This window comes from Setaria viridis, chromosome 7, assembly GCF_005286985.2.
Source record: "Setaria viridis chromosome 7, Setaria_viridis_v4.0, whole genome shotgun sequence".
In the NCBI taxonomy this organism is placed as follows: domain Eukaryota; kingdom Viridiplantae; phylum Streptophyta; class Magnoliopsida; order Poales; family Poaceae; genus Setaria; species Setaria viridis.
Genome location: NC_048269.2, coordinates 21,030,826 through 21,045,536, shown reverse-complemented (window position 1 = coordinate 21,045,536; position 14,711 = coordinate 21,030,826). Strand labels below are relative to the sequence as shown.

The window sequence follows — 14,711 nt, the reverse complement described above, 5'->3', positions numbered from 1 at the left end:
TTAGGCTTAATAGATTCATCTCGCCGTTTAGCCTCCATCTATATAATGGTTTTTGTAAATAGTCTACGTTTAATACTCCTAATTAGTATATAAATATTCAATGTGACACGTGCTAAAAATAAGCAAATGGAACCAAACACCCAGAGAATCTGTTCGTGGAAAATAGACTTATATGGACTAGTACCATATGCATTTCAAGTTTTCAACTGTATTTATATGGACTAGTACCATATGCATTTCAAGTTTTCAACTGTATTGTGTTTAAGCGGTGGGATGTGCACTCTACTCCTAATTTTGTTCTTCTTTTCTTGTCTGATGAAGTTACGAGACATCCGACTTGTTCTGAACTGAAGTGGTTATGTTAAGAGTACAAGACGTAGTATAGCTTTGTCAACATGGGCCATGGGCTGGTACTGGTAGGCAGCCCACGGCCATCTGTGGGCCTCATCCTGCCTCCCTCGCTCGACTCGGCCCACACTGCCCGCCCACAGCACCGCCGCCGCACGCGCCGCCCTGCCGGCTGCCCGCGAGCGGAGCAACCGACCAAACCGGCCGCGGCGGGACACCTCGGCGTGCGTAGCCTCCACGCGGGGCCGCAGCTGCGACGCTGCGTCAGATCGACGCGCGGCGACTCCGCCCCCCACCACCTCGCGGCCTATATAACTCGCCCCTCGAATCGCCGGCCCGGCCCCTCCTCCCCGCCCGCGCCTTCCACCACGCTCTGGAAGCTGTTGCTGTCCCCCCCTTTCTCGAGAGCCGAGAACCGAGAGAGAAGCTGGTCGAGAGATGGCCGGGGAGAGCTGCGTCCCGCGGCCCCTGTTCGGCGGCGCCATCTCCACCGCCTTCCCCGCCCGCTTCCAGGTACGAGGCCGCAGGCTCTCCGCCTTCCCCGCACTCTCCTTGGCCCCGAAGGTTCAGTTTCCTTCTCCGCGTGCGCGTGCACTTAACGCTTTGTTTTGGGCTTCGTTTTCTTGACCTGTTCAGGACGTGAGCAACATCCGGGAGGTCCCCGACCATCAGGTTCGTGCGATCCTCGCGTTGCAGTTTCGATTCCGGTGGGATGTGCTTGCTCGCTGTTTGCAGAACCCGTTTGATTTTAATTTGATGGGCTGTGTGCTGTGCAGGAGGTCTTCGTTGATCCAGCCCGCGACGAGAGCCTCATCGTCGAGCTGCTCGACCTCAAGGGCGAGGTGGACGATGCCGGCAGCGCGCTCTGGTTCCTGCGCGACATCGCCAACGAGCAAGACGCCGCGGACAACTTGGTAAACAAAAGTCAACAACCCCTTTGACTTGCCTACTGTTTTAATTAGTGCCGCCAAGCCATGGAACAATTCATCCACCAGCAAATTACCAATTCGTTCAGAGAACTATTTGTGTACTTACTGTGCATTGGATGGCAATGCTACCTGATTCAACTAGATTGACGTAAAAGAGACCTGTTTGTAAATCGTTGCTTGTTTGCTTGCTAGGTGGTTGAGCATTCTGGGACACTCGAGCTAGCTGGTCTGCGTCTTGGAGAAGCACCTGCAGTGGCTGGAACTTCAGTTGGCCAGCTGGTAAGCATATTTACTGTGCTGATATCAATATGGTGTACCACACTGCCACCCCGATCAATCTATCTCTTGTCGATTGGCTTCTGTTCGTGCTTCTTTGGATAAGATGATAAAAGATTTCTACTGTTGTTGAAGTGTAGTGTAATCCTTTTTGTGAAAATTAAGGAAAATAAACAAGTTTTCAGTAGGGATTAAACATCCTTATGAACAATAACTAAGTACGGACAGACAATGTTAGTAGTTTGGTTTGCTCAAATATTCTCATATAGTGACTGCACCTTCAGAATTCAGATATGCTAACTGAGTGGGAGAAAAGGCAATTTTTAGTCTTCATTTGGGAGAAGGGCCTGTCCAGGAAATGTTGTGCTTTATGAAATATATGTTTCAACTGCATAGTGATAATTATGTTAGTATTTCTAATTCAATTTCTTGATATGTATTCAAATGATAGAGAAATAGCAAGTAGTGTCAGAAAAATGCACCGTAGGATCTCATGCCCTCTTATCATTGTTTATGTAGGCTGTCTCAAAAGGGAGGCAGGGAAGAGAAGCACAGAACATTGTCCGAGTGAGTATACCCACCCTTGATGAGTATGTTAAGAACATTAGATATATATTGGCTCTTCAAGCTGAATGCCGTGTTGCCTTTTACAGCTTTACCTGGCAAACATACGTATCAAAAATGCAGCAACTGATGTGCTTATCACCGCATACGAGCCACTGTTGATAAAGTAAGGCCTGTAGATCGCTATCGTATATTTTCTGCTGTTAATTGGTATTTTTATTATTCTAAACAAAATAGTCTCACCATTTCATGCTTCCTCAAGGCTGAGAAGCTTGTTCTGATTTTAAATCACACAACTACCATCCACTGCCATTTGTTGGTGTGTATATGTAAAGATATTAGTCTATAAGTTCGAATGCATCCTCACATGTTAAAATGAGTGTCGGTAATGTTGAAAGGGAACATCAATTATGTAAATGTAAATGTTCTGCTTGCTAAATATTCCATTTTTATGCAAGTCACTGTCAGCCTGGCACTATGGAAACCCTTATGTTCAGAACTTCAGATGGAAAACTTCTTCCAGCTTTATACTTTGGCACGCTGAATTCTAGTGCACGAGAATTGTAAGCAAAATATCAAAACCGTATAAGCCATGGAGATGTTAACAGAATTCTAATGTGCTGCAAGAAACACTAAGGTCCTAAAGGTTTAAAACATGAGTGAAGTCTACATATCTAAGTTCGTAACATCATCCTAGAGTTACCAATGCCTTGTGATATCTATTTAGTAAATTGAGGGATTGGTTTTTGTTGTTCTCCAGAGTTACAAGCAGACGTAATTGGTTTATTATGTCTGATTTTATTTCAGCCCCTTGAGTGAAAGCGCCACCGCAGTTGCAGCTGGTCCGGCCATACCTGCTGAACAAGCTGGATGCTTACCAATGTCCGAGATCTTCAAACTTGCCGTGATGAATTTCAATGTGCATGATTGGAACCTTTTCAATGGTGGTCCTTGAGACAGGGTGGGTATCATCTACAAGTTCCATGCAGAGCATCTGAGGAATATATTTTCCTTGACCAAAGACTAGTGCCTGTTTTCTTGTTTTAGATTGTGCCAAAGTAGTGTGTTAAAAATGCCCCTATGAACGTTTATCTTGGCATCAATAGAGTCTGTCGTGCTAGGTTTTAGTGGAATGTAGTCATTTGGTACTTGTTAGTTACTTGATCAATGAAGCCAGGTGCAGATCTGTTCTTGTCTGTTAAAGATGGGCCATTTGAATTAAGAGATACGAAATGGAGCTATTGAAATTCTAAGGAAAATATGTTCTGAAAATTTGCTGGATGTTTGAGAAAGGGAAAGATGCCATCCTTGCATTCAACTGTATGGTCTAACACCTTATGGCCTGCATACAAAAGATGCCATATGCTCTTGATCACTCATTGCAACCTGCACCAAGGAATCAAGGATCCAGGATGAGGATCATGTGAACTATGAAGTCCACAGAAAATGCCAGTAGACAAACTGGGGCAGGGCGGTACAGATTGCATCATTTGAACGCACAATTTGACTGATGCTTCATAACTTCCTAGTGACGCATCAAGAACATCAGGTAACCAGATTGGAGCACCATTAATATTCATCATACTTGCAGGCTGGTTTTGTTTCTCGATCATTTCACACCAGTTCGTAGCAAATACAAATAGAGTGCAACCTTTGGTTATATAAACCGGCGACTCTCATTCACGGCTGCGTGCACCTAATCACGGAACCTTATTTCATAGTGGAATAAAGCTTAACTGTATGCGTTTCATTGAACTTGTATTCGTTTCGATTAAACTGCATCTAACTTATTAGTAAACAACTCCTTGAAGAAAATTGGCTCTAATTTCATTTAGCCATCTTTGAACAAATAAAGGGTTTGAAATCTACAAAAGAACCTTGCAACAGATAGTATATATTACAAATCTGCATTATACAGCGTTTGCGATTTCCTTTGCCGGAAGTCGATTATACTCCGTCCCTGGACAATGAAAAATCGGAGAAGGGAGAGAGAGAAAATAAAAGGAATTGTTGGGAGTTTGGGTCCTCGATTTCTCATTACAAATTATCATCAGGGAAGACCCTGGGGAAAATTTTGAAGCCGAGGATGGGTTATTACAATGCGAGGCTTCACTTCCAATTGTTGGCGACAATGTCAGCTAGGTCGACGACCCTCTGCGAGTAGCCCCACTCGTTGTCGTACCACGCGATGACCTTGACCATGTCGTCGCCCATGACCATGGTGAGCGAGGCGTCGACGGTGGAGGACACGTCGGAGCACCTGAAGTCGACGGACACGAGCGGGGCGTCGCAGACCTCGAGGATGCCGGCGAGCTCGTTGGCGGCGCTGTCGCGGAACGCCTGGTTCACCTCCTCGGCGAGGGTCTTCTTGGAGACCTGCACGACGAGGTCGACGACGGAGACGTTCGGGGTGGGCACCCGGAGCGCGATCCCGTTGAGCTTGCCCTTGAGGTTGGGGAGCACCAGCGCCACGGCCTTGGCGGCGCCGGTGGAGGTGGGCACGATGTTGAGCGCGGCGGCGCGGGCGCGGCGCAGGTCGCGGTGGCTGGCGTCCAGCAGCCTCTGGTCACCGGTGTAGGAGTGGGTGGTGGTCATGGTGCCCTTGATGATGCCTGCGATGCGATGCATCATATTAATTGCTAGGTCTTAGTAAGCATCGTCATGCCAAGCCTGATCGGGACATGGACTCATTACAATATTGCAGAAGAGAGCATATATAATGGAGCACGCACCGAACTTCTGGTCGAGGACCTTGACGAAGGGCGCGAGACAGTTGGTGGTGCAGGAGGCGTTGCTGATGATGGGCTCGTCGGGGTTGTACTGGTCGGCATTGACGCCGCAGACGTAGGTGGGGATGTCGCCCTTCCCTGGCGCCGTGATGAGCACCTTCTTGGCTCCCGCCTGGATGTGCTTCCCGGCGCCCTCGCGGTCGACGAACACCCCCGTGCCCTCGATGACGAGGTCTACGCCCATCTCCCCCCACGGCAGGTTGCTGGGGTTGCGGTCGGACACGACCTTGATGACCTTGCCGTCGACGGAGATGGCGTTGTCCCCCACGGGCTTAACGTCGGCGTCGAAGATGCCGAGCGTGGAGTCGTACTTGAGCAGGTGAGACGCCTGCTTGACGCCTCCCGTGTCGTTGATGGCGATGACCTCGAGCGGCGAGTCGTCGCGCCCGTGCCAGCAGCGGAGGAAGTTGCGCCCGATGCGGCCGAACCCGTTGATCGCCACCTTCAGCTTCGCCTCCGTCGGCGCCCGCCTAGGCCCGCCACTCGTGCCGACCTGCACACGCAGGCAAAGCAAGCATGTTCATCCCCCAAGCCGTGAAACGAATGAAGCTAACGCGTCCCGACACATATATGATGCAGGTGGGAGCAGAGCACGTACCGCGTGGGTCCTGAAGGAGACGGCGTTCACGAAGTCGTCGGAGGTGGCATTCCGCCGCAGCGGCAGCGAGGCGGAGCTCCTGAGCCCGGAGAACTCGGACAGGCCGGCGCTCTGGAGCGGCGCGGTGGTGGCGGAGAGCATGGGCGACGCCATGGTGGTGGCCACGGACCAGAGCAGGGGCGGGATCGATCAAGGTGACGATGCTAGCCAACAAGCGGCGTGTATATACGAGTTGGCGGATTGGGGTGGCCGCGTTTGTGGTGCGCGGGGGCGCGGCGCGGGATCGTGAGGTCGGGATTGGTTGAGGGATGAGATTTTGGATAGCCCAACGTATGGTTGCCGATGGCTGGCCGCGTCACCCACAACCTTCACTGTTACGCTCATCGATGCGTGGCCTTTTCTCCGTGCATGCCCCCGACCCCTTCTGTTTGTGAGTTGTGACTTGTGACCTTTCTTCCTCCCCTCTCGTTTCGTCGGTTGATTCTCGGGGTGACCTTTCGCGGCGTGGTGCTGGTATTTTTTTTTTTTTGTTACAGGGAGCAGAAGACTAGTGCTGCTGGGCTGGAGGAGCTTGGAGGCCTCAGGTGTTGCAACGAGACCCTGAAAGCAATGTTGATGGATATTCGGTGTTCTATTTCGGCAGAGTCCGTGCTGCCACTACCAGTTGGACGTGAAACGCCAACGTTGTTTTTGGCACCATAGTTGGACGTCGAACGGAAAGAAGGCGAGGTGTTGGCACCATAGTTTGGCTTGATGGCGAGGCACCAAGGAATTTAGGGCCACATTTATATGATCTGGTGAGAAGAAAAAACAAGACAATGGCACAAGAGCTATGGAACAGCACGTGGATCAAATCCTTGCATAACAAAATACGACTACAACTCAAGTTGAGGAGTTTGTCTCACTCGGATCAGATTGCAGGACATACCTAGAGGCGGAGGATACAAATACTTGGAAGTGGACGGCTGACGGCAAATACTCCACCCAATCAGCATATGGTGCTCAGTTTTTTGGGTCACATAGATGTCACAAAGCCAATCTCATTTGGCATGCCCGCACTGAAAATAAATGTAAGCTGTTCGTCTGGATTGTCATCCAAACTAAAATTCTCACGACAGGCAACCTCACACTTAGAGGACGGCCACACCAAAACCTCTTACGCATTATGCAATGGGCCAATGGAATCCGGGCAACACCTCTTTCTACTCTGGCCCTATGCTCAAGCGGTCTAGAACCAAGTTTCTGTATGAGAGATATTTGTGTGCTTCCCTAGCAAGCACACCCCTCAAATTTCGACAACATCAGAGATTGGTGGGAGGCAGCGGAAAAGTATATATCCACAAAAATCAGCAGTAAGATTTCAACGAAATGTCCATCTACATTTTGTGTAATATGTGGGAAGAGGGTAACAGGAGAATTTTTGAAAACAAGCTTCTAACGGCCCATCAGATGGCAGAGCGAACAAGGAATGCATAGAGCAATATAGACGGACGTTTTGGTCCCTAACTTAGATCACATAGCTCTTTTTATAACACTCCAGACATGTGTTCGCCGAAGCACTCTTGGGCGGTTGCAGCGGCGTGCCGTTTGCTTGTGATCTTTAAACTCTTTTAATCTTTTCTTATTAATTGAAAGATAGAGCTCCTGCCATTTACATTACGTTAAAAAAAAGAAACACCAACGTTGTTTTGATGAGAGGGTGCCCTCGCGATTGGTGGTGGGTTACTCACCAGTCGCCTCCCAAATTTGTGAGGCGTCATGTAAACCCATGAGTTTAGCTTCTAACTTGAGTAGTGTGAGCTCTAATATTTATGCAATATCGACTTTGTAAGATTTTGAATTGCTTTTCCTCTTTAAATAGCATAGCAGAGCTCCTGCAAAAAAGAAAAAGAAAAAGAAATTGTGAGGCCGTCGTGTTGTGAACAGGATGGCGGGAGCGTGAGGCGGAGCTGGGCGAGGATTTGGAGTTGTGGCCATCCGCGCTGGCCTTTTGGCAACGTGTAGTAAGCGGCTAAGCCGAAGCAGCTCACACTGGCCTCCAGTTCTCAGGATCTTTCCCCCCTTATTTTCCGGTTGAGAGAGACGTGGACAAGCGTCTGCCTCCGCTGGCTGCTTGGAGCCATTCTCCACAGGATTTTTACTTTCACCGGGTCAGCTAGTGCTGTGCAACGGTCGCATCCACAATACACAGCACAGTTGCTAGTTCCAACATCCAAGTGGTGACACCAGTAGGTATGCAGTAGTAGGGTCCTAGTTCATCCCCAAATTCCAACTTTAATACTATGCAAAAAGAAGATTTCCCATCACATCAAATTTGCGGTACATGCATGGAGTACTGAATATAGACAAAATCAAAAACTAATTGCACAGTTTTGTTGTACTTTGCGAGACGAATCTTTTTAGCCTAATTAGTCAATATTTGGACAATAATTCACAAATACAAACGAAACGCTACAGTTGCGCTACAGTAATTTTTGGTTGTCCAAAGTTGGTCAACTAAACAAGGCCTAGGCTGGCTGGTTAATTAGTTCATTTTTATCCCCACTCTCCCTTCTTTGAAATCAAGATTAGTTTGTTTTAATGAGTTTTTGGGTCGATCTAAAGCAATCCAGACTTGCATCCCTTGTAGTGGTAGAAGATGCTGCTCCTTGCAAGCTTGTCGCATTACGTTCCGAGCTCGCCGCTTGCTTCTATTCGCGCAAGGCACCAACATGGATCAGTGTACTTGCACATGCTCATGCCGGTACACGAACGAATAACGATATCCATTCTCCACCGATGGGCTGCTCCGCCAAGCCCCCGGACACCGATGGGGCCAGGCCGAGCGCAAAGTAGGTGATGAGCGTCAGCCCAGCCCGTGCGTTATGCTCTTCGCCGTGCGTTGTACTGTACGGGCTCTTTCCTCGCCTACCTCCGTTTTTTTAGAGAAGCCTACCTCCTGGTGGTCAAACGGGCCCGACAGCAACGTAGTGGGCTTGTTTGATTCCCCCGCATACTTTTGCAGTTGGGTTTGTTCCAGGGCTGGCAGTACTGTGGGTCAGGCCCATAAGCCTGGCAACGAAGCCGAAGCAGAAATGTACTGGTAGTAACCAAAATTAGAAATACTACAGCCAAGCAGATAGGCACCGGTTATTTTTTAAAAAAAAAAACAGGCTCCTCGCACAAAAAAAGAAAGAAACCAGAGCCAATCTGCTATACGGTTGAAACGCACCGTTTACCGCTCACCGGAACGAGTAGAATAGTCCGCAAAGCAGCAACTTGTTCGAAGTCCTCGCAACGCTATTGTATACTGTATCTGTACACCTGCAGCCTTGGCACCATCGCATGTGCCCCTCGGAATTTTTAACCGCGGAATCTTTCTGGAACTGAGCCGCCGCCAGCTCAAAGCACCGCAAAGCCTCCATCCAACCCGCGCGAATTCGAACGAGTTCCACGCCACGCCCGACGGCAGACCACATTCCCCCCCGCCGGCCTCCGAACCCACCCGCGCCCGGGCGTGTGAACGGAGCAGCACGCAGCGGCGAAGAAAAAACAAGGCGCGTGCTCTTGGCGGCCTCGCCGCCGGGCGCTGGCTCCGGGCGCATGCCGGCTGCCACCATAGGCCAGCTGTGGCTGCGTGCACTCGGCAGCCGGCTCGGGGCCTTGCTGCCGTGCCAATGCCATGCGCGGCTGCCACTGGCGCTGCGAACGGAGCGCGCGTGGCGCGTACGGCGCGGCGGGGGCGCTGGCCGTCAGGCCGAGGCAGCCCATCCGCGCGGCGCGGTGGCCCCACGTGAACGGGGGCGCAGCCGCGCAGGGCTGGACTCTGGAGCAGAGCGCAAAGACCCGACCGGGCACATGTGAGGGCCTGCCACCACGCTCACCTGCCATGGGACCCTGCAGGCTGCAGCTGGCGCGCGTCGTCGGGCTCGATCGGACTCGACGCGCGCGGGCGCTGCCCCGCTTGCTGGTGGTGCTCCCGCGGCCCGGGCCTACCGTGGACTACATGGTCATCACGTCACGGACCGGTCGCGGTTAGCTCCGTTGCCATGCCCCCGTGGCAGCGATCTTGGGTGGAGCAAGCGAGCGTGCATGCCCGTAGCCCGGCTCCATCTCCATCCATGCAGCGGTAGATACTTCGCGCTGCAAGCTCCTTTCTTGTCACTGAGGCTCGCTATCAGCATCACTGCATCAACCTCTCCTGTACTTCTTAGGATTACCTCTGATCTTTTCCACCTAAAATTTTAGGTGGACACTTCAGAAAAGGAAAGAAATCATAAAATTTCTCATAAAAAAGCAAAACATCTAGCCATCAATTAGTAGACTCAAATCATCATAATTATTGGATCTATTATGCTTCTAAAAAATTACCCACATATGCCATTATAAAGATAGCCTAAAGTAACCCCTAAATTTATATCTAAATTTTCCACGTCTGCCATTATATAAAATTAACTAAAGTGACCCCTTAATCTTCATCAAAATACTCATACCATTATAAATAATATTTAAAATAACCTCCTAAATTTGCAAATAAATTTCCCACCACTAACATTTAAAAAAACTTAAAGTAACCAATTTGCATCTATATTACCCACATATGTCATTATTAAAAATTACATGAGGTAATCCTACATTTGAATCTAATCATCTTAATTAAAAATATACAGCAATATGTGAGTCTAAATCATCTATTTCTTACCCTATCGGTATATGATATAATAACTAAGGTATATACGCATGATGTGCGTCACCATTTATAAAGATATAGACGAAGTGACGAGAATATATGTTTCTATGTTAAAATTATAGAGCAAACTTAGGGTCCATGAAACAAATTCAAGCGCATACCTACGATGCAAAGTGAAAAGTTAAAGATTATAAATGTGGATAAAAATATTATAGAGTAATTAGTAACTAAAATCTATCACAATTGGATGAAGATAATAAGTATATATCTATATAAGTATTGTGTTCGAATATTTAACAAATGAGATGTAGCTCATGGTAATAGTTTTGTAACAATGTGGTCTCATTTTTTATCATTGGAGACTACGCATTAGTTCCCACCAGACATGCTAGAAAAAAAAGACAATTTCTAGAAATTCTAAAACAATTAAAAAACTCAAACACCAATCTTGTAAACTCTAATAATCATAGTCAATGATCTGCTATATTTTCTAAAAAGTTACCCACCACTACCATTATGAAAATATTCAAAAATAAACTCTGAACCTATGTCTAAGTTACTGAGGTCGACCATTATAAAAAATAATCTAAAGTAACCTCATAATCTTCATCCAATTTACTCAAACAATCATTATATAGCATAATTTAAAATATCATTCTAAATTTATACCTAAGTTACCCACATATTAAAAATAACATAAAGTAAACACTTAAAGCTTAATCTAATTATCTTGATGTGCATTATACAGAAACGTCCAAAAATAAACTAATATATGATTCTAAGTTACCTATTTATGTCATTGTTAATATAGAAATACTAAGTTAAAGTACATACACATGATGAGTGTCACCATTTAGACCATTTATACATGTATGTGAGGAATTGATGAAAAATATTGATTTTTTATGCTAAACATAATGTATGGAGGTGCGATACAAAATGAAAAAAGGTGTGAATGTGGATCAAAAATTTTATAGAGTAATTATTAATTAAAAATCAATCACAACTGAACAAAGATAAATACATATCTATATGAGTATTATGTTGGAGTATTGAAAAAATAAGAGAGTAGTAGATAAATAATTTTAATTATTAGGTAGGGGTTTAATTTCTAAATAATTTTCAGATTCAATATCTTCTAAAAACATTAGGTCGAGAGCACGAGTTGATGAACTAGTTACTACACGAGGATACGTACCCTACACCCGTACGCTCTACTTTGGGTCTAGCTCGTACTACTACATGCGTGCCATCGACATGTCTATCCGATCGGAGGTCTTTGATATATATCTATATAAGTATTGTGTTCGAATATTTAACAAATGAGATGTAGCTCATGGTAATAGTTTTGTAACATTGTGGTCTCATTTTTTATCATTGGAGACTACACATTAGTTCCCACCAGACATGCTAGAAAAAAAAAGACAATTTCTAGAAATTTAAAAAAAATCAAAAAACTCAAACACCAATCCTGTAAACTCTAATAATCATAGTCAATGATCTGCTATATTTTCTAAAAAGTTACCCACCACTACCATTATAAAATTATTCGAAAATAAACTCTGAACCTGTGTCTAAGTTACTGAGGTCGACCATTATAAAAAATAATCTAAAGTAACCTCATAATCTTCATCCAATTTACTCATACAATCATTATATAGCATAATTTAAAATATCATTCTAAATTTGTACCTAAGTTACCCACCTATTAAAAATAATATAAAGTAAACACTCAAAGCTTAATCTAATTATCTTGATGTGCATTATACAGAAACGTCCAAAAATAAACTAATATATGATTCTAAATTACCTATTTATGTCATTGTTAATATAGAAATACTAAGTTAAAGTACATACACATGATGAGTGTCACCATTTAGACCATTTATACATGTATGTGAGGAATTGATGAAAAATATTGATTTTTTATGCTAAACATAATGTATGGAGGTGCGATACAAAATGAAAAAAGGTGTGAATGTGGATCAAAAATTTTATAGAGTAATTATTAATTAAAAATCAATCACAACTGAACAAAGATAAATACATATCTATATGAGTATTATGTTGGAGTATTGAAAAAATAAGAGAGTAGTAGATAAATAATTTTAATTATTAGGTAGGGGTTTAATTTCTAAATAATTTTCAGATTCAATATCTTCTAAAAACATTAGGTCGAGAGCACGAGTTGATGAACTAATTACTACAGAAGGATACGTACCCTACACCCGTACGCTCTACTTTGGGTCTAGCTCGTACTACTACATGCGTGCCATCGACATGTCTATCCGATCGGAGGCCTTTGAAGTCCTAGTACGTAGCACCTGCACGCGCCAGCGTGGAAGTGGTATCAATATCACTGTGTCAGGGTATGGGCACATCCACACATGTCCGATCCGGAGCAGTGGCAGGGAGTTTAGCCCCTCATGTTTCCCGTTGCCGTTCCTAAATGATCATCGTGATGGGAGCAAATAATAACGCCGTCGCTGTCCCCCCTGTGCGCAAGGCGTTTTAGGTAAAGCCGGCGTACTCCTACAGGATCAATCACCTCGTACCTCTCGTGGCCCGGCCGGCCGGCACAAGTCGGAGCCGTCGGCGTGGGGGCGTGGAGGAATGGCAACATGCATGTGGCGACGCAAGCAGCCCTCCGGCACTCCGCTCAAGGACGAAAACGGCCGCGGTCGGGAACCGGGGCTGGAGCGCAGGAGGGTTCACATCTCCATCGGCGGGAAAGGCGTCGACATCGACTCCGGTGCGGCTTGCCGTTGCCGAGAGTGCTGATGACGCGCCTGGCCTCGGCTAAATGCGTAAAATCCACCTACAGATCTCGCCACAAGGAAAGTAGGTCAGTGACAAAGTTGCTGCTACTACTACGTGATTAGTTCTGCGACGAGCTACGGGCTGGGGGGCAGGGCTAGGGTTCCTTCCAACCAATCCAACGTAACGTACCGCGACGTGCGGTGTGCCCCCACGCTACACCTAGAGTAGCTCGCCGGTTTGCCACGCTCTGGCCACTGGGCCATCTCGGGTCTCGGCCACTGGGCCATCTCGGGTCTCGGCCACGGCCAGAACCAGTGTTGGGAACTAGTAGGAAACTAGGAACAGGGGAACAGGAGACGCGCTCGGGAGAGCCTGACGCTGGAGCTACTCCGTAGATTCCTGTCCTGCAGGCTGCTGCACTCCCATCCCATCCCATCGCGTCAGCCGCGAGATGGGCCGACGGGCGGTAAATGGTATCGGTGATCACAAATCACGTCGCCTCGTCTCATCGGGATCGAGTCCCAATCACGCCACTGTTGGACGCGACGTGTCCTGAGCTCTGCGGCCGGGCCACTTTGCTTTGACCGCCAGCTCGCCTCGCTGTTTTGCTGCCTTTCCCTCGCTTTGGCCTGGCCTCCGGTTACTTCGCTGGTCACACAGTTAGCCGTATATGAAACCCCTCCCACGTTGTGAATCCGTGTCGTGCAAAGAGCATATGCCGGCCAGGCGCTGCCTGGAGATTCACGCCTGGCGTTTACTGATCTCCTGCCGGCTTCGAAGTTTGGGCCCGTGGCCGTGGAGCGAGGTGCTGCGAGGCTACCGCATTGTTTTTTGCCAGTGCGCTTTAGTAGTACGCCGGCTTCATGAACCATGAAACCGAAAAGAAATCGCGCGCGTGAGAACCTAGGCAGCGGGCAGCGGCGACCGGCGAGCTCGTTCCCCGTTTTCTGGCCATCCGGCCTGTTCCCCCACCCACAAGCGCCGGAAATCGTTTGTGCGGCTGCCGCATAGGTCGTCCGTCCCGTTCCAAAAATACTAACCGAATCCTTCCTTTCCAAAAATAAAAAAAGCTAATGGAATCCTCACCGAGACAAGACCCGCGTGACATGAGAAGATAGCCCTAGCTCTACGTACCGACAGCCGTAGTACGTACATGCACTGATGCACAGCCGTATAGAGCGTGATCTGCCAAAGTAGCTGAACAACATGTCTGTAACTTTTGAGGCTACGTACTGCATCCTAGTAAAACCTTACTCCTGTCGGTGGCAGAAAAGTTACTCCTCCGTAAGTACCCCGTAAGTAGCAACGGTATAACAAGTACTATTTTGTTTTTCCTCAACCTTTTCAGTTTGCAGCGTGTCGGTCCCAGGTGTAACCCGGCGGGCTGAGCTAAACCATCCACCGCAAAAGACAAAGGCATGCGCGGAGCAGAACACGGTAGCTAGTGAGGATACACGCCAGGGAGACGCCCAAATGAAATGAGTGGCACGACCGCACGAGATGTGGGGGCAATGCATAAGCCACAGTTTGGCCGAGCACCCGCTTTCCTTTCCCTCCACTGTTTCAGCTGTCCGGCGTCGCCGGCCGTGGCCCCGGCCCCTGGACGCTCAGCAGCGGCGCGTTTCGGCGCGGCAGGTCCAGGATGGTCCCTGGCCTCCACGGGGTTAGCCCTGGAGACGACGGCCAGCAGGCGCGCGTCGGGCTAGTCGAATTGTCCAACGGCGAGCAATCTATCCCTCGGTGGCGAGCCGAACGAATCCAAAGATTTCGAACTGTTC

At 47.6% G+C, this 14,711-nt stretch overlaps 2 protein-coding genes across 2 annotated transcripts; one reads left to right on the top strand and one right to left on the bottom strand.

Moving 5' to 3' along the window:
* The first annotated feature begins 550 nt into the window (after positions 1–550).
* LOC117863892 (uncharacterized) lies at positions 551–3,320 on the top strand. The gene is made up of 7 exons (XM_034747799.2): positions 551–861; positions 985–1,020; positions 1,125–1,262; positions 1,470–1,556; positions 2,073–2,120; positions 2,207–2,283; positions 2,925–3,320. Exons 1-7 carry the CDS (start codon positions 787–789, stop codon positions 3,070–3,072), a joined length of 609 nt encoding a protein of 202 aa, XP_034603690.1. The 5' UTR covers positions 551–786; the 3' UTR covers positions 3,073–3,320.
* Positions 3,321–3,990: 670 nt separating this feature from the next.
* LOC117863891 (glyceraldehyde-3-phosphate dehydrogenase A, chloroplastic) lies at positions 3,991–5,715 on the bottom strand. The gene is made up of 3 exons (XM_034747798.2): positions 5,505–5,715; positions 4,850–5,399; positions 3,991–4,729 (listed from the first exon to the last, which is right to left on the bottom strand). The coding sequence occupies exons 1-3, from the start codon at positions 5,655–5,657 to the stop codon at positions 4,227–4,229; spliced, it is 1,206 nt and encodes a 401-aa protein (XP_034603689.1). The 5' UTR covers positions 5,658–5,715; the 3' UTR covers positions 3,991–4,226.
* Between the last annotated feature and the right edge of the window lie 8,996 nt (positions 5,716–14,711).

Coding starts and splice junctions, on each gene's coding strand:
- LOC117863891 (XM_034747798.2), bottom strand. CDS start 5,657: ATGGCGTCGCCCATGCTCTCCGCCACCACCGCGCCGCTCCAGAGCGCC. Junction 5,400..5,504: donor TCTCCTTCAGGACCCACGCG/GTACGTGCTCTG, acceptor CTGCGTGTGCAG/GTCGGCACGAGTGGCGGGCC. Junction 4,730..4,849: donor GGTCCTCGACCAGAAGTTCG/GTGCGTGCTCCA, acceptor ATCGCATCGCAG/GCATCATCAAGGGCACCATG.
- LOC117863892 (XM_034747799.2), top strand. CDS start 787: ATGGCCGGGGAGAGCTGCGTCCCGCGGCCCCTGTTCGGCGGCGCCATC. Junction 1,021..1,124: donor GGGAGGTCCCCGACCATCAG/GTTCGTGCGATC, acceptor TGTGCTGTGCAG/GAGGTCTTCGTTGATCCAGC. Junction 1,557..2,072: donor GAACTTCAGTTGGCCAGCTG/GTAAGCATATTT, acceptor TTGTTTATGTAG/GCTGTCTCAAAAGGGAGGCA.